Genomic DNA, 23,780 nt, shown 5'->3' on the forward strand with positions numbered 1-23,780 from the left:
CGCCCACATAGCACAAACAAAGCAAGTCAAATATCTGGGAATAAATTTAGACACACGCCTTACATGGAAGCACCATATAAAATCAATAATAAACAGAATAAGTGCAAAAAGGAAGCAGATGTACTGGTTAATCAATAGAAAATCTAAATTAAGCACAATGAATAAACTAAATATATACAAAACAATAATCAAACCAATCTGGACATACGGAGTCCCATTATGGGGGACGGCAGCAATGAGTCACATAAGCAAAATAGAAATAGAGCAAGCAAAAATCTTAAGGACAATAGTTAACGCTCCATGGTACGTCAGAAATGAAGACCTACGAAAAGATCTAAAAATTCCAACAGTCAAAGAGGAAATCGCTAGATACGCAAAAAAGTACAAAGAAAGACTTGCAGCACACCCAAACCAGCTGGCTGCTGAAACAAATAAAACCAAAATAGAAAGAAGACTGAAGAGGAAGCATCCCGCAGACCTCGAAATAGAGATGCAATAGGAAACCTAGAAGATGGAACCCCGCTGGGGGTAACCATCCACATGCTATATTTTATTTATTTCTATTTATTTTTATTTTTTATTTTTTATTCTTTTATTCTCTAAGCTATAACATTTTACCAAATGTCCTTCTGGACAAATTGTAAAAATTTAATAAAACAAATAAAAAAAAAAAAAAAAAAAAAATTTTGCTGCTCTGATTCAGTTTATTTTCTCTAAAAGATTTACGATATTTTTACTGTTCTAATATATCTATAACCTAAATATGTTTTGCTAGAAATTTTATAAAAATTGTATAGTGAATATAGTAGAAAACAAATGTATTTTTCCTGATATGTATTTTAAAAAAGATAATTATGCTTTAATTAAACATAAATGATATGCCAACGATATATCATTATAAATTATATATATGTTGGAGATGAAAGGACAAACGGGGTCCTCCATTGGAATTACTTGGAAAACCTCAATACGTAGCATTTACGAAATAACCCAAACACAGTCATTCGAAACTTGAGACAATGAGCTTAGGCTCGAGGCGACAACCGGTCGCCGAGCGTAGCCACGGTCACGGGATGAACGTTCCACCTAACAGAGAAGTGCCAATATTATGAGACACACGTTGTGTTGTCACAATCAAACCCCGAGCAGGAGCAATGTCGCAGCTACGCGGGTCTGCCTAGCAACGGCGGCTGCAATTTTGTTGGTATCCCCGGCCAATATTCAACAAAACGAACGCGATCGTAAGGAGAGGAAAGTTTTCATCAGTCTTTTATTCTTGCGATCTCCTTGGAGAGTTACACATCGTCTTGACTTGCAGTATATACCGAGCGTCACAGCGAACGTTATTTTTGTGCTTCAAATTCTATTCTAAGTTTAAAAAAGAGTTTTCCCGTGGGCCGTGGATTCGCTATACCAACCCCGCGATCATTGTCATTATCGTTTGAGTATCGAGACCGGTAGTTTATGATTGTACACCGACGATGAGCGACCCTGGCGAAGATTCTTTACACGCCCATAACCCAAGCCCCAACGTCAACTCGACATCAGAAGTGGGATCGTCGCCGTTTGTAACGTTGGACCAGCTCATAGCCATCGTGAATCAATGGAGAGGACAAGGGGTGAGCGTGGAACCGAAGGAAGTACCCTTACCGGAATTCAATCCCGAAAACGCAGGCGCCGATCCAGCCGCATGGTGCTTAACCGCCAGTCGGATCATGGAGGAAAGGCCCATTAAAGGCCACGAATTATTTTTCACCGTAAGCCGTGCGCTGAAGGGCACTGCCTCGCAGTGGCTCACGCAGATACCGTTCGCCGCAGACTTTACTTGGGCAAGGTTTAAAGAACTTTTCCTTACGCGTTTTGGTGGTAAAGAGACGGCAACCTCAGCGTTAATGAAGATGCTGGCCGAACCTCAGCTGGAGGGTGAATCCACGGGAGCCTATGGTATGCGTCTCCGCTCCCTCCTTGGAGCAAGATGGGATCATCTGACAGCAGTTGAAATAGTCAACGCCACCGTTCTTTATCATCTGAGTTTGCGCGACGAGCGTGTCGAGGAAGTAGCACTTACAAGCGACGTCAAAACTCGGGACCAATTTGCGACGGAAATGAACGCTTTCCACTACGCGAAGAAGAGGCTGGCGCCTTCGTCAGGAAATCCATCAGCAGGCCCCGAAGTAAAACGACGAAAGCTGCCTGACCCCCGGATTAAGTGTCATTACTGTGGTGTTCTCGGGCATAAAATAGCGAAGTGCCGTACGAGGATGAAGATCGAGAGACAGGAGAATATACGACGCTCGGTGAGAAGCCGACCAGCTGTATCGTCTAAGGTGTCCTGTTTCAAGTGTCGCGAGGAGGGCCATATCGCGCCTAACTGCCCGTTACTGCGGAAAACAAACCGTGGATTCGTCATATCGTCATCAGCGTCTAGTTACCGCAGCCACTTATCAATCTTGTAACATCTATACCTGTGTTAGTAAACGCTACCTCGATTGTGCGACAACGATAAATAATCCAGGTAAAGATTCATTACACCCAAGTCCTAACGCCAACCCGACACACACACACACACAAAATGAACAAAACAAGAAATTTAGACAAATCACACATCATATTGTTCCAACATGGTCTTCGAATCTTTTAACTGTTTAGATTGTCAAGTAGATAATCTGCTAATTACTTGTTAAATCATTATATAATCTAACAAATAAATAATACTTAATTTACCTTGAACATAAAATTAATTAAATCGAAAATCAATAACAACTATAAACATAAGTTATCATAAAATCTATCAAAGTTTCTATAACTATCCGATATGCCTGGACATACTTGTCAGTTACATAAATCCCTTATAACTGGTGGAGTAGCCAGCACTTTGACATAACAAATATCGTTGCATCCGATTCGTGACACACGCATCAATCTCCGTTATAAGCGGACCCCATTGGAAGCATCGTTCAACATAGAAAGAAAGATCTACGTTGATGCAGATAATTGCGAGTCCCAGCAATGTGCTTACTTAACTGTCTCAACAAAACTGTTCCTTCTTGTAACGAGAAATACATACTTACACAGATAGCGAATGACGCGTCAGCACGCCTTTTTCGAATGGAAACTTTCCTTGAAAATGCTGAAAGGTTTCTATCGGCTGGATCGCCGCTAGGTTTTCATTCTCTTTTTTCGTCGTTTCTCCGTGTCGCATTCTTTTTATCGTGTGAACATACGCGCCACGTGAGCATTCTTTCCACATGTATGTATGTGTGTACGCATGTATGTACATGGAAACGTAATGGTTGAAATCGTACCATGGAAGAACTAAACGTGGTCTGTGAGAGTTTCTGCACAATTCGTGGTAAAGTTGGATATATATGGAAGACAACGAATTGACAAAAAAATAATGTAGCGCTTAATTAACAATAAAGCTATAAGAGTAGTGAAAATGACTATTAATTCATAATTGTCCATAAAGTAAAGTAATTTTATAAATTCTCAACGATATATAATGATCTATTTTGTCCTTTGCATCACGGATTTTTTTCTTTCATTTTCTTTCATTTCTTTAATACAAATTTTATTCTTTAATTGACGGTAGGTTTAAGATTAAAACTTTAGCGCTATATATATCCAATTGATAATATTTTATAGCAATTTTACAGATTTATATCGATACAACTTTGAACATTTGAATGATTTTTAACAAAGAATATATGTTAGAATTTAATCTTACAGTTAAGATTAATAATCTGTGGAAGACACAATGTTTATGTTAAAATAATATTCAGTGATATTTATTAAACAGAACTACAGAACCAAATGTATATAAGCGAGTGATATGGTATAATTAACAAAGTATGCAGGCAATTTATGGATTGTTGGCAGTTGACCAGTTACTCTCAGACTAGACGTAGATAGTGAGCCATGATCCCTTAAATATTTTGAACCCCACTCTCTATACAGTAATGAGTATGACCTTTGTAAGTATCCTGTTCAAATGCCTGTATAGGTGTCTGTGTAAGAGTATTTGTATCTATGCGTGTAATATCGTTGTATTCCAACAATATGGATAAAAGCTTTCTTTCTTGTTTATATTATGTATTGTTCCATATACATCTCATTTCAATTTCCTTAGTACAAATTTTATATTTTTATCAATACTTCTAGTATTTACAAAGATTTGCTCTAATAATGGTTACTTTATTCTGAAAGGAAAAGTGACAGAGTTAGTTTTAAGTATGTACAAAACATACCAAAGTTTTGAAATCTGTTACATATCATATCCTGTAATATAAAATAATTTTATAAAATAGGAATTATAAATTATAATATTGGAATAGTAGTTAAATACTGTTTTATGTTAAAGAGACAATATTTTTAAAAATGTGTCTATGTTTGATGTTTTTTGACTTAATTAATTAAGAATTAATTTAAGGATCTAAAAAGAGGATTTAACATAATATGATTTTATAATACGATTAATGTATGGTAACACTCAGTTTCCTGTAACAGGTGATCTCTGGGATTAGATTCTAACTGGTATAAATTTCACGATAAGATCAGTTCTCATATCACGGACGAGACGTAACAAAATTTCTCTCTCATCAGTAAATTAATAATGGTTTTCTATTCCATAAGCAAAAATTATTATTATGCAGTTCCAGTTACAAAAAAAATGAGTGTTATATTAAAAATTATGCGGTAATCATAAGAATTTATGAATTCCAAAAGATTTATTAACTGTAACTAATGAAGACATCAACATGGTCTAATTTAGTACTAATAGTTAAGAAAAATAATCCACATCGCTTCGTTAATATCTATATTAAATTAAAAGTTCTGAAAAGTATTTAAATAATAGTTCTTAATCGATGAAAACTTATTTCACAATTTTATGAGAATTTTATCACTTTCTGATACCATTATTATATGCACAAAATAATGAATTAGTAAATGCGATTAAAAAACGTTCAGAGATTTATTCTTACACAGGTTTGTTCGTGTTAATGTTTGTTACATGATTCTTCTAGTAGTAGTTACTTAAAAAATTAATTTTAATTTTACGTTACTTTTAGATAATTGGTTATTCCAAGTCCAACTAAATATGTTAATAATTAAATTGTCAAAGTGTCCTCTTAATTTATATACGATTTACATATATGTATATTGCATTCTCTTATTTTAGATTATAGTTGATGATGCTTTCAAGAAGAAACAATGGAAGTGAAAATCTTTTCTTTAAAAAGTCAAACTGCTTTTAATTGACACGCTCATTATAACAATAATGTGACTGTACTAACGTCAAACGGTTTACGAAAGAAATGTTTCGACGAATCGGTAGTAGCTAATGATGCATATGCTTATCTAGCTGGAGTATCAGTAGCCTACAGAATAAGTAAGAATATTGCTTAATTGAAACATACAAATGGATTTAAGGATTTAAAGATTTTTACGACATTCGTGCTGTTTCGTCGTTTAATGCCTTATCTTGTCGAATTTTGCTACACATTCTGTGTAAAGGTAGAAAAATGATTTATAGTAAATATGACTATATACGATCCTTAAATACATATTGTTTTTTCGTCCAGTCGCGGGGAGACGCGGTAGCGTTGAAGCGCGTCAACGGGAGTTGTAAATTCCCGTTACGATTAAACGAATCGACACCACGAGCAGGGCGATCCCTTTATTTCTTATAGGATAATAGGGGTGTTTAGTTTTGAATATAACTGGAATCTACAGTTATATAATCTATATCTATTTATTTAACCAGCCTACAATACTTGTTGCATCGACAGATATTGTTTGACTTCGTCGTGCCGGAAAGTACAATAATCGATTGACCCGAAGGTTGATCGATTTGATGGGTAGAGCACCGAGAACTTGACTTTTGATATTTTTCGATATTCGTTAGACAAGCGATTTTATTCGTCAGGGTTTTCGATGTATGCAATACAAATTTTGAACTGAGACTATCTACCCTTGGATAAATTCCTTGTCCTCTCGGGGAGACGACCCCTACCGCGCTCGAATCACGCCACCGCTCGCGCCGATGATCACGTATGCCGATTTCTTTGCGAAAATAAAGAACAGACCGAAATCGACGTTTCTGGAACTCGCGGCCGGGCGGCAACTATGCGCTCGTCGATACATTGTATGTTTCGTCGGAAAGATGAGACGATTCGTATATGACGCTGGAGGACCGCGAGAGACGGTTAGAAACACGAACCATACTAAGCCTCGCGATGTAACACATATATTATGTCTCCTCCTTTGTTTTCAAGCATGTAAGGTTAAATTTTCTTTTTTTAAATTTGGTGAAATCAAACATTCCTATTCTTTCTTTCCCTTACCCCCTAACAACATTTCTAGCTATCAATTTTTATCACATAAATATTAAGACACCTTTTAATATTAAACAGAACGTGATGTGTAATTAATTTAGGTTGTTAGAAAAATAATTATTAATCATTATTTTATATTTTGTTATACATAAATATGGAATTTTTATTATAATATCGAATATATGAATTCTTTACTTATCTAAGAGTTTAGTACCTCTATATATATTTATGTAATGTTTCAAACAAGATAACAGTTCTTAAACATTTTAACAATTTCCTAATAATACTTGAAACGTTTCACAAACATAGATGGCGTTCTCGCAGTGAAGTCGCACGAATTTCTCCACAAAATAATTAGGGGCTACGTGGTCGAACGGTTTCCGTAGATCTGTGCAGATGCGGTAATTAGATCCACGAAGCGCATAGCTGTCGGTGCTCGACTGGTCTGCCACTTACACGGATCGTATGAAAACCGCAGCATTGCGGTCAATACGTTTGATCTGTGCAACCAGGGCCGAGCAAGTTGGCCGTATTCAAACCACTCGACTCACGCTGCTGCTTCCGATAAAAAGCACAGTTTACTGATTTACAAAGCTCCACAATGTCTGGAAATAGCGTTTGCTCACCACAGTCTCGCGGACAGAGAAACCGGTAGACTCTGGCAGTAGTATGTATTTTATTTTTTAAAATGTCCATCGGGACACATTCACGCTTGACTCGTGCAATTACGTGTACTGTATTTTTATTATACAGAATTTTCTTGTAAATAAATGCAGATTATTTAACAATATTCGTTTGATTTTTTAATTTCTATGTTACTTGATAACTAAAAGTTCGTATTTTAATTTGATTCATGTAGTGGAATAAAAAAAACGACTCCTTGCGTGCAAACCTCAATTTTAAAAACAGATGACAATTAAAAAAAAAAAAAAAAAAAAAAATGTATAAAACACATATAATAAGAAAATTATTTCAATGTTATAACAGCTATAAATATAATTATAAATAACCATAACTATTTCTCTCAATATTTTTAAAATCATTTAATGGTATCTATTATTCTTAGTTTGTTCTTTCAAATAATTTATTTACATATAGTTTTCACTTTCATCCTTTTATGGCTTATTCCAAATCATTTTGTAGATGTTTTAGGGCATTTCAATTAAGACTTTTTTTATTGAAATATTTCTAAAAAATTCATGAAAACCGGGTAAACAGAAAGGACTACAGAAAAACTATCATCAAAAAGTCATTTCTACTTTACACAACGCTATGTGGAAACATTTTTTAAAAACATTTATTGCTTCAATAAGATCGTAATCGTAGGCGGCCGAACACTTTTGCACACTGATGCATGTAATGCCATTTTATTCTATAAAATACTGTTTTAAATCCCGACTAAGAGACATGTTCAGCTTATAAATTTTGTGAATTTTGAGAAATTTTCTGTAGCTAGAATTGTTATGGAAAGACTAAAAAAATGGAAATAAAGAGAATATACATACCACATGTTATACCTACCTGAAATCACGGAAAGGGGTAAATTATTACCTACAGCAATATTTTGTAACTTTTCTATAGATGTCATATAACCAATCTTCTTGACATTGATAACATTAAGGTATTTTTAATTCCTGATTAATTTTGTCATGAGAAATTAAAATCTTAGCTTCATCTAAAAATATGTTAATGATTACATTCAATATTACTTTATGTTACTGTGTATATAAAATAGCATAAATGAAAAAAAGAATCAAAGTAGTGAAGAATAAAAGAAATCAATAGCTATATATGAATGTTCACAACTAATTATTATAAAATCATTTGTTTCGTTATCTCTTATTTTGTTACATTACTTTATTGATATCAATTATATATCTATTTCAGCCTATTTTAGATTAATAAATATCGAAATTTCTTAAGATTTTCTTCTCCGTTCTTATGTAAAAACAGTTTTTATTAAGTGCCAATAAATAAGATCCATTTACATTAAATTATAAGAGAACGAATAAAAATACATTTGACGACTGATATTTTTCACCAATAAGTGCATAAAACTGTGATATAATTAATATAAAACTTATCGCTGTTTAATGAATCAATAGCAGCAATAAAAGACTTCATATTTACATAATGTTAATAACAGCACTGTGCCTGTCTTCGACGCCTGTACCTTTTTACGCGAAACGCGGAACAACACGACAGACTTAAGTTCCTCGTAGCGAGAATATTACGCAGAAAGTTTCCTTCTAAGATGAAATTATAGTATTCGTCAGAACCTTGCCTCTTTCAATTGTAAATGTTCCGCAACGTCTATTGAGCAGTTGCATTTCCATGTTTTGTACGTTGTTCTGTCTGCGATCGTTTCATCGTCATTGAAGCCTTTACTTTGCGATTAAAGAAGCGTTCTCATTTGGAGAACATAAAATGAAAGAGACCATAACATGTTGAAATTCTTCATGTCATAAGAAAATATGTACATTTAAGAAAACGTTTATATGTAATTATTTTGCACATAATAATATAATAGTAATAATTTCGAAATAAGGGAAAGTATATAATAAGGAAAGTTTCTAAAACTATTGGACTAAAGTACTGTAACATGTGAAATAGAACACAATTTGTTTATTTGAAAATCTGATTTGGCAAGTTTTAATAGATATAAATATAATAAAATAAAACCAATACGTAATAATATATTATAATTATTATAGCATTATATATATATAAATTATATCATATATAATATATTGTGTTATTATATACACATATATTAATACACATTATATATATATATATTTGTATAATTGTATATAATAAGTATTTAAAATTATATTATGCAATAATTATTAACGATAATTAATAGTTATTAGCTATAATTCATTAAAATGAAATATTGAAAAAAATGATGTTTTAATTTATACTACTATAGTAACACTTCCATTATAAATGGAACGCTGTTACATGAATAATATGATTCGTACTATTTCTTCAAAATTCTTTTAATTGAACTTTAAAAGCATGTTTACACAAGATGAAGTTATTAATCAAATAAACATAATAAAAGAAAAATCAACATTTTATTTCTCTCCTTTAATACAAGGTACCTATCATCTTCAAAGATCATATCAAAATATCAGAAAGTGGAAACAATTCTTCCGTCTTTTAAAATTAATATATTTAAAAAACAGATATAAATTTGAAAAATGAATAAATATACAAAACCAGATGTGAAAAGAAAATTTATGTAAGAAAGAAATATAAAAAGATAAATAAATATAAACAAGCAAATATAAAAGAATAGATATTTTCATTTCTCTAAATATATTCTAAATGAGAATATTTCCTTTTAAAGGAATAAATTTTAAGAGTAATATATTTTTATCTAATATATCTTTGAAGAAAGTGCAGCTTTCCGTTCTGAACGCTATATCCCATGTATTTTCCATTACTTCCAAAGTCGAACGTGACGCTTTTGTTGAGAGGAGGAAGTGTCTTTAGCGCTGCAACTGGTTGCAATCGCTTCACGCTCCTAACTCAATTTTAACTTTGCAAGCTCGTTTATTCCTTTAAATCCTCCAATAATATCACAAAGCTATCACGACAGATTCATGAGATTATCATTTCAGGATCACATTACAAGTATGCTTTGTGAATCGATTACTTAGTTACTTCAATTCTTATTTTGATTAACTCACAATTGCAAATCTCAGTTTTGTTTCATTTTTTTGAATACAAAATTCTAAACATTTGTGCAAAATTCAACTTATGATTTTATAAAATTAAAATGAAAACAATAATTGTACAATTCATTTCATTAGTTTTTTATCGTTTTATTATTCATTTATTTAATTCTAATCTAATAATGTTATGCAGGAATGATAAAGCACTATTATCTAAAGTGAGAAACTAGTACCTGATGAGAATTGAAAATGTTGCAATATAACTTCAAATTATTCAAGTTTTATTCGTTAGAACATTATCTTATAAATTATTTGGATTCATTGTCATTTTATATATTTTAACTATATTTTTTATTTTCCTTATGTTATTTGATATCACTATTTGCCATTATATCAGTGTAGATGTTTACAGTGTAGTTATACAGTTCTTTATATTTATGAATTTTAATGTCGAATAAATATATGTATAAGTTTTGATACTTTAAAACTCTTAAAATTTTTGGTAAATAATCACAAAAAGAGGGCCACTTCCGATTTCGATCATTTTTTAATATGTTGTCAAGATCATCATCCTGAGTAATGTTTGGAAGGTTGCAGTTGGAGGTCGCCGTTTATTAAAAAGACAGTTTATACTAAAATTTTGTATTTTGATACAGTAGTATCAATACTACGAAGGACCGCTTCCAGAGTGTTACATATCTACTTTCGAAAAGACGTACATCTAAATGTACTCTCTATGCAACCAAACTCTCATAACGAAACATATTCTCTTTGATTGCGGTCACTTAAAAGAAATGAGTAAAAAATTTTAATCCAAAAACAATAACGATGACACCATGAACTTACGCGAAAATATTGATAATCTAATCGCATTCCCCAAAGAAATTGAAATGTATGCCCTGCTATAAAAATAGAAATATTAAACATATATGTACATGTATATAAGTTTATAATAATGTTCGGCTTTTTCCTATGTATGTATCATATAAAATCATATAGGTAGAAAATTTTCCCAATCTTTATTTACACTACAGCATAAATAAATATAATTGTGTCAAATCACTCATGCCTTAATAATCAATCTGACTATAAGCCTTAATAAAAAAGGAGGATTATAAATAAAAATTGTTTGAAATTGGTGACACCGATTAATAATTGTTGTTTAATTCTTTAATTTATAAAAATAAAAGATCAAAATTTATTATATAACAATTATAGTATCAAGAATTGATTAAAGAAATAAAATCAGTAACTTAATAATAGTAAATAATTCACTACACTGTTTAATTATAACTGAAAGTTTTAGTTAAAATATGATTTTCCATATATTCTGAAAACATCCCCTTTAAAAAGTTAATAGATTACACAAATAGCCTAAAAAGCTTTGAAAGCATACTTTATATAGAAGAATATCTTCTCTTTTTATTAAGCAGCAAAAGAGACCAAACTGAATGGAGGTTGATGAAACCGTTATAAGAAGTTCTTTAGAAGTAAAGACTCTGGTCATTTTAATACCACTTTAACCACTTTAGTATTTCCAGTGAGTGTCTTTTACCAGCCTTTCCTACTGAATTATACGTACTTATTATCATTGGAATGTATAATATACAATGGAAGTGATAAGATTTGACAGAAAATATTTTTATCTGAAGAGAAGGAAGCATTTGTTGCTTAAAATAGTAATAAGACTGAAGAATACCTGTTTTGCTTTCCACGAAGAGATGTTTTGTTTTTTAGGAGGTTTGGAATGAAAATAAAATACTTTACAATATATCGACATAAACAAATAAATTTTTGGTTATCAAAATTTTAATACAAGGAAGGATACAATGATCTCTTCAATCATTTTATAATATAATATTCTGTTATTTTGATCTAATAATAATATACAAGTTGCATTATATCTAACGAAAACTAAAGTATGTTAGAATTAGAATCCAGAATAATAATTTTCACACTACTATTTATCAAAAGTATTATTACTACATTATGTATCTCTATTGATAAGAATGTCAGAATATACCTATATCGTTAAAGAATATTAACTATTTGAATTCGATAAATTCTGCACATATCCTTCTATACAATTTTGTGTATTTAATAAAATAATTCTTAACCCAAAATGTTCTGACAATGCAGAACACAATGTAGTCCACTCAACACTATAAGTCAACTGTACAGAATAAAAAGAAATATTTTAAATAAATATCTTTGACTGTAAAAACGTTATCCATGTATTGAATAAAAAATTGATATAAAGCACGAATATAATAAGCATATAAATGTTAAATGTCGTTACTGAATATTGAGACTTATTAATATAATGTATAGGTGACTGTCTAAATATTTTTGTGATCTTTAAAAAATATTGTATGTATTTGCATTAAAAATCTGGTAGGTTTATGTAATTTTATTTTATTTTATTTCACGATAATTAAATCTCATAGCTGATGAAATTTTTCATATAACACATATAATATATTCAGTTTTTAAAAAGTAAAGTGCAACATTCCACATATCTATAGCTTCATCGAAAGCGCTGCGTTATAACCGACCGTCAGGCGCCCGGGTACTACTTTCGTCCAATCCACAGCCCATTGATTTTTCTCGTTTATTTATACAATATTAAAAATGGTTACCTCTCTCGTGAATAAGTTTAGATTGGGTTATATGAAAACACATCTTGGATGATAAGACACAAACATATTTCGGAATTATCGAAATCAGAAAGGAGACTGAACTTTTAGATAATTGCCAAAAGTTCGTTTAGAAAAGCAATTCATATAATTGATTGCTTACTTAAAACACAATACATAATTATACAACTTCAAAAAATTTCAATGTAAAGGAATATTTTTTAAAGGTTTCTTAAAAAACGGCACATTTCTGAGATCATTTCATCAAATAACCATCATTATATCAGTAGAATGAAAGATAAGGTAAATATTGACAAGAGGATCAAGTTTAATGACTTTGCCCTTCACATATATTGTCAAAGATACTCCCTTCGTAACCTCCTGAAGGTTTTGTCGTCTCTCGTTATTGCTTAAAAAGTTGTTGATAAAAAATATTTACAAGTCTACAGGTATTATTAATTTGTGTATAGTGAAAAAACACCGTATGCGTTAACCGCTTATAAAAGTTCACTCGCTTATAAAAAATTAGCTCAACCCAATACCAATGCCACACGTGCACGGAGCGAGTGATCAGGGAATTTTTAAGAAAGAAGTCTTTTGACCAAAAGTCCAGCCCTCTTCACTCCCATATGGAGTTGGTATTGGGTTGGACTGTTGAAATAGATTTTTACGAGCAAGTGGAAACATATACGGTGCTGCTTTGAAGTTTTTTTTTTTTTAATAACGTTTATTGTTGAATTTAACGTTATTGTATGAATTTTAATACGATGGGTTCGGCAAAAGTACCGATACGCGACGGTACGACGTAGCCATACTATATTGTGTGTCGGAGTTTCTACAATTTTTTGTGTTTTCATTCTTGTGTTGAGTTTTTTTTGGATTTAAGCCGCTGGGGAGCGGAGCTTTTGTGTGGTCTTGTTTTTAGTTATTATTTTTGTCCTGAAAACTTGGCCGCGAAACAGGACGCTTCGGTAGTCTACTTTTTGTGTGTTGTGGGACTTTGGGGAAGGGTGGGATGAGAGGGAGGGAGAGGGGGGATGTTAAATAGGTTTATTTACAAAATTTACAATATTTACAATGTTTACACCTAAGTTACACGGAGGCAGAATTGAATTCTGTCGATTTAATGGTTTTCTCTCTTATTTTATTATGGATTTGGTATCCACCAATATTTTTTTGTGTTTTTTCTGTGCTTGTCTTTAGTGTCTTTTAGAGGGAGGGCCATGTTGTATCTCCACCTGGTGTCTGCAGTCTGTCCGTTTAAGTTTTCCTCGTAGAGTATAGTTTTGATCCCTATTTTTCTTTTTATGTGGTAAATTATCGGGATATTATTTTGGTCTTGGAGGTAGCTTTTTTTGTCTAGGTATAGGAATGCTTCTGAGGGGATGTAGCCTGTTGTCAGTGTGTTTTTGTAATATGAGTTGTTTGGGAATAAGCAGCTGAAGATTAGGCTGTTTTCTTTTATTTTTGCCGCTTGCGCGAAGTGGTTTCTTATTAGTTTTAAGATGTGACAGTCTATGTGGTGAATGTTGGCTAGGTCGTAGATTTTTTTGTTTTTTACATATTTTTTTAATCAGTTGTGTTCGGATCTGTAAGTACTCAAGCAAGCTCTGATGCATTTTCTTTCGAATACGCGAATTCTTTCCATAAGGGAGGCTGATATGTTGTACCAGATTGGGCAGCCGTAGGATATGATCGGTCTAATTAGTGCTTGGTAGCATAGTATTTTTATTTTATTCTTGAGATGTTTGGAGTAGAATGGTCTTTTTGCTTTCCAGAATGCTTTATTGGCCTTGGAGAGTTGGATTTCGATGTGTTGTTTGAAGTTTAGTTTATCGTCTATGTTTATTTTACGCAGGTATTTTACGCAGTTTTTTTGTGGTATGAGTGCCCCTTCGTTTTCTTTTTCTCTTAGTTCGAATTTTTTGCAGTGTTCTCTTTCTGCTGGGCCGATTTCACTTGACTTGAGTCTGAACAGTATGGTTTCGCATTTGCTTGCATTGATTCTTAGTTTCCATGTGTGGTAGTAATCATTGATTTTGTCGAAAAGTTCTTGTAGTTCTGTTTTTATTACTTTGGTTTTGTGGTCTGTTACGTAGATGATTAGGTCATCTACGAAAGCTATGGACCGTTTATGGGTGGATTTATTCAGGTCGAAGAGATTTAGTAAGTCGCTATTGTATATACTGAAGAGTAACGGAGAATTTACTGTACCTTGTTGAAGTCCATTTTTTATAGCGAATTCTGTGTTTGATGTATGAGAACCTTCGGTCATTACGAATGTTCTGTTTGTGATCATGTCCCAGACTATTTTAATTAAGTGTCTAGAGAAGTTTTTCTTTATCAATTTGTAAATGAGACCTGGGATCCAGACTGTGTCGAAAGCTTTTTCGAGGTCTATTAAGCAGGCGGCGACTCGTTGTTTTGCGTTTAGCGCTCAGCAGATATCCGACGTAAGTTTGTTTATTGCGTGGATTGTGGAGTGTTCGTATCGAAAGTCAAATTGGTTTTCTGGTATTATGTTATTTTTTATGCAGAAGGAGGTTAGGGGGTTGTTTATGATTGCTTCGTATACTTTACTTATGTTAGGGAGGAGACTTATAGGTCGTAGGTTTGCGGGTGATGAGCCGTCTTTTTTCTTTTTTGTGATGACTATTATTTCGGCTTTTTTCCATTTTCTGGGGAAATATGTGTTGTTTAGTGCGTTGTTAAAGAGTACTGTGTAGTACCATTTTATTTTGTTCGGTAGGCGTTTAAGTAGGATGTTTGGTTTTTCACACGTGCGATGCTTCCTACTACCAACTTTCCATCGAGGGCGGCTAAGACCCTTTCTAGTCCACCAACAGTCTTAATAGCCAATAGAAACAATGTCTATTACCCTCACTTTCCCGGCCAAAAACTGTCATCAACAAATCCGATGGTCCCGTGCGCTAGACACACCCTTCTCTAGTGTCACATTGGAGACACAAAAGATCGCGAAATTAACGGATCGCCGGTGATCTCCTCGCGTCGCGGCACGAACGAAATGATTCTTTCACGAATAGGATGAAGAAAATAGAACTTCGTATGCGAAAATGAGATTTATTGCAGAAATCCAACAGAGTGACGGTAAAATACTAAATACAGTAAAATTTGCTAGAATTTGAATAAATATAGCTAAGTGTTCTAGTACCTACGATAATCAGCAGTATACGTCCTATGATCTTATTACAGCCTTCTATTTTCTCCATGTTGGTTATCATCATTCCATTTTTATTTTTGCAGAGAACTTAATTTTCACATATATTTAAGATAAAAATGAAATAGATAAACTTCAAGAAAAAACTTTTAATAAAAAAAAGAATAATTTTTTCCATTTTTTCCACATTTTATAGTGCCCTAAACAGGCGCATTAAATTAAGATCAAATATCACACGTTGACACGTTTCGACTAGCGTCTTATCCGTCGCTTGTTTAGCTTTGGTTTTTGCGAGGAGATTACTTCGAAGAAAGGCTACGCAGAAACGAGTAGACATTCTGAAGCAAGAACATGGCATCGGCGGATTGGCGTTATGCTGCCCCATCGCGAAATCGCGAGTGCTATGTCATCCAGAATTTGTCCCCTGTTGTACCTTCCAGAATTTGGACATGGATATTGAAATTCACAGCGGGACCTCTACGTGATGTTTTTATTTTTGACGCTACACCCTGCTTGCTCGAGAAATGGGGGATATAAGGAGAAACTTTAAGGTCCTCATTTCTTTTTCTTCTTCTTCCTTTTGCATATTTAATGAACTTTTATCTTTACTTAAGGATAAATATCAAATATGGTGGGAATGGGATACCATGCATATTTTATTATGTTTCATACTTTCGTTTTATAAGAAAATAATAGACGCACAATGTTTTTTCTTTTATATTAGTTTATTGAATTATGCACGAACATAATAATAGAAATAGAACGAAATGGATCATACCTAATTCAATAAAATAATATAAAACAGAAATTGTTGTTCATCTATAATCACCTTATGAAACGAAAGAAACTTTTCGGACAACCTAATATATGATTAATTACATTTTTCTGTATTTCTATATTCCTTTGCTACTATTTTATATCTATTTAAATGAATATTTTTTTTTTTTTTTTTTTTTAGATATGCTTCGTTATATTAGTTACTCTAATGCTAATCCTCTCTAGTAAATTTGTTTACATTTAAATTGGAAGCAGAATGATGGAAATCATATGCAACGAATAATGTAAAATAATTTATATGTATTTTACATACAATATTGTACATTTTAATTACTATTTGTGAAATATATTAAAATATTATTAGAAAAAATATTGCAGCAAGTTTATTGCGACAGACAACATTTCAAACAAGGATATTTAGAAGTACATAAATTATACTTTTCATCGTGTATCTAGTATAAGCATAATATGTACTTCATTTATATCTATTCTAAAAAAAAAAGTATTAAATTATTCTAATTCAAATATATTTTTCATACTCAATTACTTGAAATATTTTAATTTTTCTAAACTCAGCTTTATATAATAATTTACGTTAATAAAGAATGGTAAAATTTATTAAACATTACAAATTGCTAAAATCTCATTGAATAAAAGTAATCATATAATGGATAAATTCCCATGATCGTTCGCTGAAGAAGATTATTCTTCGGAATTATGGCATGAGCTTACGTTGACATTACGCTACCCCCCATATTGGCATGCAGCCAAATTCAGGAACCCAAATTATATTCTCCTAATGTTCGTAAATGCAAGCACAGATTAACTACGCAAATACGTTAAACGGGCCGTATAAAATGTAAGGATAAATTATTTATTTTCCACAGAATCTAGAGCTTTCACCTCAACAATATACAATTAAGCAACATTATCAATCAAATAAACTATAGAAAATAGAAAATTTATGAAGAGAATTGTATTTTTGTCCAGTCGCGGGGAGACACGGTAGCGTTGAAGCGCGTCAACAAGAGTTGTAAATTCCTGTTACGATTAAACGAATCGACACCACGAGCAGGGCGATTCCCTTATTTCTTATGGGATAATAGGTGTGTTTGGTTTTGAATATAACTGTAATCTACAGTTATATATTCTATATCTATTTATTTAACCAGCCTAGAATACTTGTTGCGTCGACAGATATCGTTTGACTTCGTCGTGCCGGAAAGTATAATAATTGACTGACCCGAAGGTTGATCGATTTGATGGGTAGAGCACCGAGAACTTGACTTTTGATATTTTTCGATATTCGTTAGACAAGCGATTTTATTCGTTGGGGCTTTCGATGTATGCAATACGAATTTTGAACTGAGACTAACTGCCCTAGGATAAATTCCTTGTCCTCTCGGGGAGACGACCCCCTCCGCGCTCGGATCACGCCACTGCTCGCGCCGATGATCACGTATGCCGACTTCTTTGTGAAAATAAAGAACGGACTGAAATCGACGTTTCTGGAACTCGCGGCCGGGCGGCAACCATGCGCTTGTAACATCAACTACACCTCGATCTACATCAGAGACCGGGCCGCGCTTCGAAACTGATGGGCTGATGTTAGAAATAAAGATGCGGCCGTACTCGGCGACAGTGTATGTCGGCGAGGCGAAGTGCTCAATGAACCCTTAATATCCCAACGGTCCTTTCGCCGAATATTCGAGAACGACTAACGAACGCGTGGATAGTGGGGATATTGAGGGATGACAAAGAAAGAAATAAATCAATTTTTAAAGGTGGAATTGTAAGAACTTCAGTCTTAAAAAAGTCGCTCCTAGAGTTCGGAAGTCAAGTGTAAACCAAGTGTGAAGAAATAAATTCTGTCTTTGTATTTCTTTATTTTCGTTTTTTATCTTTTATTTTACGTCTTCGATTTTTCCTTCCTTTTTTTTTATTATTTTACGTGACATGATCATAGGCGCGAACGGTGGCATGATCCGAACGTAGTGAGGGTCGTCTCTCCGAGAAGACAGAGAATTGATCTAAGGGCAGTCTCATTTGAAGATTCAAACGACATACATGGAGAGGTCTGAAGATTGAAAATAAAGTCGCTTAGTCTAACGAATTCATCGAGAGATATCGTAAAGTCGGGTCGAATTTCTGTAACGCATTAACTGTGTTTATCGCTAAATAATGTGTGACGCTTTTATTATTATACAATTTATTGTTGAATATGCAAGCTATATTAACCTATTAATACAGTGTTAACTTCATTGAACTATCTCTGTTATCTTAACCGAAACATGGGGAACGACTAATTCGCGGCATCGATTATACGAATTGTAGCGAGAATTTACGCCTCTCGCTGACGCGTTTTCTTCGCGACCGCGTCTCTCCGCGAACGGTCGTAACAAATAAATTAATAATTAACAGGTATACCTCATCTTACTTTTAATCTTTTCAAGATGAAATCTCTTTTATTCTATAAAAGAAATTCTTTCTTCATCACTCATTAATAGTACTCATATTCATAAATATTATAAAGAAGTCATAATGCACTGAGATCAGTTTCACTGATAATAAATACATTTATTTTTCTATTAATTAATAACTTACTAAAGCACAATGTTATACATGCACTATCGAGCTTTATGGAATTAAAAATGTAATTATAGAATAGAAATAACTTCTTCAATATATTTTTGATAAATTTTGCAACAACATTATTTATACTTCTCTAAGTAATTGTTTGTTAATATTTTTTAGCAGGCACGAATCTCATGGGCAAATTCACACAGAGTGTCCGGAGAATCGTTCAGGATGTAAAGGATGAAGGAACATCAAGTAAGTTGCTGTAAAATATTATATACATAGTATTTTTAAAAGAATCTAGATGTATATATGTACACATAGATTTGTAAATTATCATTTATAATTAATTTCTAAGAACTATATAATTTATTTCAGTAATTCACTGTATTTTACTGTAGAATGAAATCTATTGTGCTAAATCTACTTGTACTAAATTTAGCAAATTATAAAATGTTCTCTCATATGACAATTTATTTAATCACGATTATTTATATTTAATCATGACTATCTAGTCAAAATCAATTCGACTACTACTTAATCCTTTAACAGTGTAGCTCAAAGAAGATTTGAAGCTATGAATTTCATTATTATATCTGCTATTTTCTTCATATTTTCCTCACGTTTGTATCTCTCCAGATATCATTTTTTAAATTATGAACTACTTTATTCTTCAAAAGTATAGAATACACAAGAAAGAATATTATTGACCGAGATGAAATGTTTTTTTTTTTAATTTATTTATTTGGATTTTTTGCAATTTGTCCAGAAGGACATTTGGTAAAGTATTATATCTAGGTGGAAGTGAATAAAAAAAAAGAAACAAAAATAAAATATAGCATGTGGGTGGCTACCCCCAGCGAGGTACCATCGTCGTGTTTGCTAGGTTATATCCTTTGTGAAGTCTGTTGGGTGTTTCCTTTTTAGCCTTCTTTCAATGTTTGTTGTGTTGATCGTTTCTGCTGCTAGCCGGTTCGGGTGCGTTGCTATTTTTTCTCTGTACCTACTTGCGAGTCTGTTAATCTCCTCCTTGACCGTTGGTATTCTCAGATCTTTCCGAATGTCCTCGTTTCTAACGTACCATGGGGCGTTTACTATCGTTCTAAGAATTTTAGCTTGTATTGTCTCAATTTTGCTTATATAGCTCATTGCTGCTGTTCCCCATAGTGGAATTCCGTACGTCCAGATTGGTTTTATGATTGATTTGTATATTCTTAATTTGTTTTCAGTGTTTAATTTGGATTTTGGATATTTGACTTGCCTAGTTTGTATTATTTGCGTGCCATTCAGGAAGATGTTTGGTGGTATCTGTTTTCGCAGTGTGAATGTGATGTGATTGCATTTATTAGGGTTAGCTTTGATTTGTTTAGCTTGTAGCCACTTTTCTATTTTTGTGATATGTTTTTGTAATATTGTGACTGCTGTTACTGGGTTAGTGTGCCTGACTAGTACAGCTGTGTCGTCCGCGAATGTCAGTATTTTGCTATTTGTAGTTGTTGGTATGTTGGCCGTGTAAAGTGTGTATAGTATTGGTCCTAAGACGCTTCCTTGCGGGACCCCTGCCTTGATGTCTTTAACTTCTGAGTACGCGTCTTTGATTTTTATTACGAAGGTTCTGTTGCTTAGATATGATTTTATTAGTTGGTGTATTTGCTCCGGGAATTGTTTCTTGATTGTTTATAGTAGTCCTTCGTGGTTTACTTTATCGAAAGCTTTTTCTATGTCCATGAAGAGGGCTGTGCAATATTGCTTGTTTTCGAGTGTTGTTATTATTTCATTGACAAGCCTGTGTATTTGCTCTATAGTGGCATGTTTGTTTCTGAATCCGAATTGGTAGTCTGGTGTTAGTTTTTCCTTATCTATTATTGTTTTTAGTCGGGCGTATATTACTTTTTCTAGTATTTTGGAGAGCACGGGAAGTAGTGAGTGCGAATGTCAACAAAAAAACGGAAGACAGTCTTCGATTGGCGTGTGAGAAGAACAAACGTAGAACACCGATCATTCTTAAATTATTCCTGAACTCCTTGTCATTTTATTGCATTGTCAAAGGATTAAAGCAGTTATTGTTTATTACCGTTCTATGAATATTTGATTTCACATTAATTTTAAATACATGTACTACTTCTAACTTTTCTTTTCTTGATGTTCTTACGTTATTGTGCGAAAATTTAATTTCCATTTATACGCATTATATCGATAATGTTGGTTAGTTACGTATCTCTGAAATTAATTGAAATTTAATTCTGTGTAATGCCTTAACATTTTCCAAAAGTGTGTAACCTTCCAGCAGTAATAAATAATTTTAATATCCAAACAATTTAAAATCCGAGGGAAAATTATCTCATTAAAGTACGATCTTATATGTCGATTTCCTAAAACTTGTACTTGTTTGCGGTATAGTAATGCCGGAGAATTGGGATAATAATGTTCATACCAACTGCTAGAAATAAGGTATTGGCCATGTGCCAAATGGCCGGTTATTAGATCATGAATAGAATTAAAGTAGGAACTTTTACATCCACAGTTGGTATAACGATGCGTCAGAAGTACTATTTATATTGTTTTCTACGGAATAACTTCATTAAAGTCAAATCTACGATTTGTATACTTTTTTAGAATCCGTATGTGATAAGAATAATATACGTCCCCACTCTTGAAGAACGATATTTTCTAAGAAAACAAAATCAGATATATCTATATATACCAATAAGATATTGTTAATTAAAAATAGTAAAATTTTTTTAGATCTCCTTTGCTACATTTGTAATTCATTAAACGTATAGATTTTTGTAAAAAGAATCTAATATTGTATGATGGTGAAATTATGAATAGTGATAATTGAAAAATTGTATATATGATAATAAAATATTGTTAATTAGAAATAGTAAAGTTTATAAGATTTCCCCTTACTACATTTTTAATTAATCAAATATATAGAGTCATGGTCAAAAATAAATGGACAGGAGTGGATGTAAATATCAATGAAATTTAATCAAACTAGTACTACTGTTATTGTATATTTAAGCTTTATTTATTGTATGTATGTCCTCATAAATATATGTATGTCATATATAGATTGTTTAATAAATATTGAAATTAATAATTTACATTTTTGTAAACTAGTCACATTTAGCGAAACTTGATTGATTTCCACTATCTCTTAAATTATTTTTGTTTTCGACTACATTTTTATAGAAAAAAATGAAATATATATTCATATCTGTTTAATCGTCACTTTTAGAATTATTCATTACAAAATTATAGAATATTATTAATTTCCAAATTCAAAATAGTCTTGGGCAAATTATTATCTCACAAAATGATAAATATTGTTCTTAAGAATGATGATCCTAGTTCTGATGCATTATTTCTTCTCAAAAAATCAGAGCAAGTTGTTTTTATTATTAATAATTAATGAAAAAGAATATTTGACCACAGTTCAAAAAATGCAAGGCTTAATGTCCTGCTTATTCCTTCGATAAAACATGCATATATAGGAATATATAACCTCAATTGGCTTCATTGAATCATAAGTGATAAATAGACTGGGAGTGTTTACATATGAAAAGATATTTAAAATACAATACCTTGGTAATATCTAATAAACGATACAGATTTCTAGTTAGATTCCATTTCTTTAATTATATTCATAAGAATATGAATTTGCATAAACATTCATAATCGACTTATAAGAAATACTCAGCAGTTTGGATTAGGTTATGTAATTTTTGGAACCTGATCTTATTTTGTATCCTATATTTTACATAATAAGGATACATTAAAAAATATCTGCAAAATTATGTTAAATTAAACTAGCCTACTAAAGCATTTTAAAATTAAGGAATCTCGTTCACACTGGTAGAATTACTTATTATTAGTAAACTGCGGATGTTTATGCATTTATAAGAAACTTGAAGGTTTAAGAATATATAGAATGTACGTAATGTGCAAAAATATTCTATTATATTTGTTAATGTAGGTGGACAAACTAAAGAAGAGGTGATTGAAACAAACGAAAGATTAAGAATCGTAAGGATACGCCTCGACGGAAGCTACGAGATCGCTAAACGTGCCCTTGTTGAACTCATGTGCAAATATACTGATAGCAAGCAAGTTCGTAACGTATTTCAACGTTACAACCTGTTAAAGCTAATGATTAAGGTAATTATAATATTGTATTCTTAAAGATTAATAAATTAGTATTCAAAGATATCTAACGTATTCATAAATTCTACGTAATTTATAACATACTCTTCAACGTGAAACATTACTTAATAGATTTCAAATGTCAGTATAATTAACATTAACGATACTTCTATATTCATTTATACTATAAAAACCATATTTTATCAATTTTTGATATGAAGTGAATCGTTATAGCGTTAGTATTTAAATAGAAAATATTAATTTTATTAAATGACATATATTAGATAATATTGATTTTATTCATTAATACTAGACTAAACAGGATTTCTATGAAAGAAAATGTAAGTAAACTTTTCCAGTGTATTATTAAAGTCTAGTAATCTAGATTGCGTTACATTTTAATAGGATTATCTGTAGTTTCATAACAGGTACATACCTCAAATGTAAT

General features: G+C 32.1%; 1 protein-coding gene across 3 annotated transcripts in view; it reads left to right on the plus strand.

Annotated features, from left to right (window-relative positions):
• LOC139993268 (uncharacterized) overlaps nt 1-23,780 on the plus strand; it is a 340,358-nt gene that overhangs the window by 306,635 nt on the left and 9,943 nt on the right. For 2 of the 3 annotated variants that reach the window (XM_072014837.1, XM_072014846.1), the window contains exons 3-4: nt 19,364-19,441; nt 23,166-23,347. In XM_072014837.1, the coding sequence (XP_071870938.1) occupies nt 19,364-19,441; nt 23,166-23,347 (260 nt within the window). The remainder of the gene's footprint in view (nt 1-19,363; nt 19,442-23,165; nt 23,348-23,780) is intronic. The other variant, XM_072014854.1, reaches the window with a different exon arrangement.

Source organism: Bombus fervidus, chromosome 2 (assembly GCF_041682495.2).
Source record: "Bombus fervidus isolate BK054 chromosome 2, iyBomFerv1, whole genome shotgun sequence".
Lineage (NCBI taxonomy): Eukaryota > Metazoa > Arthropoda > Insecta > Hymenoptera > Apidae > Bombus > Bombus fervidus.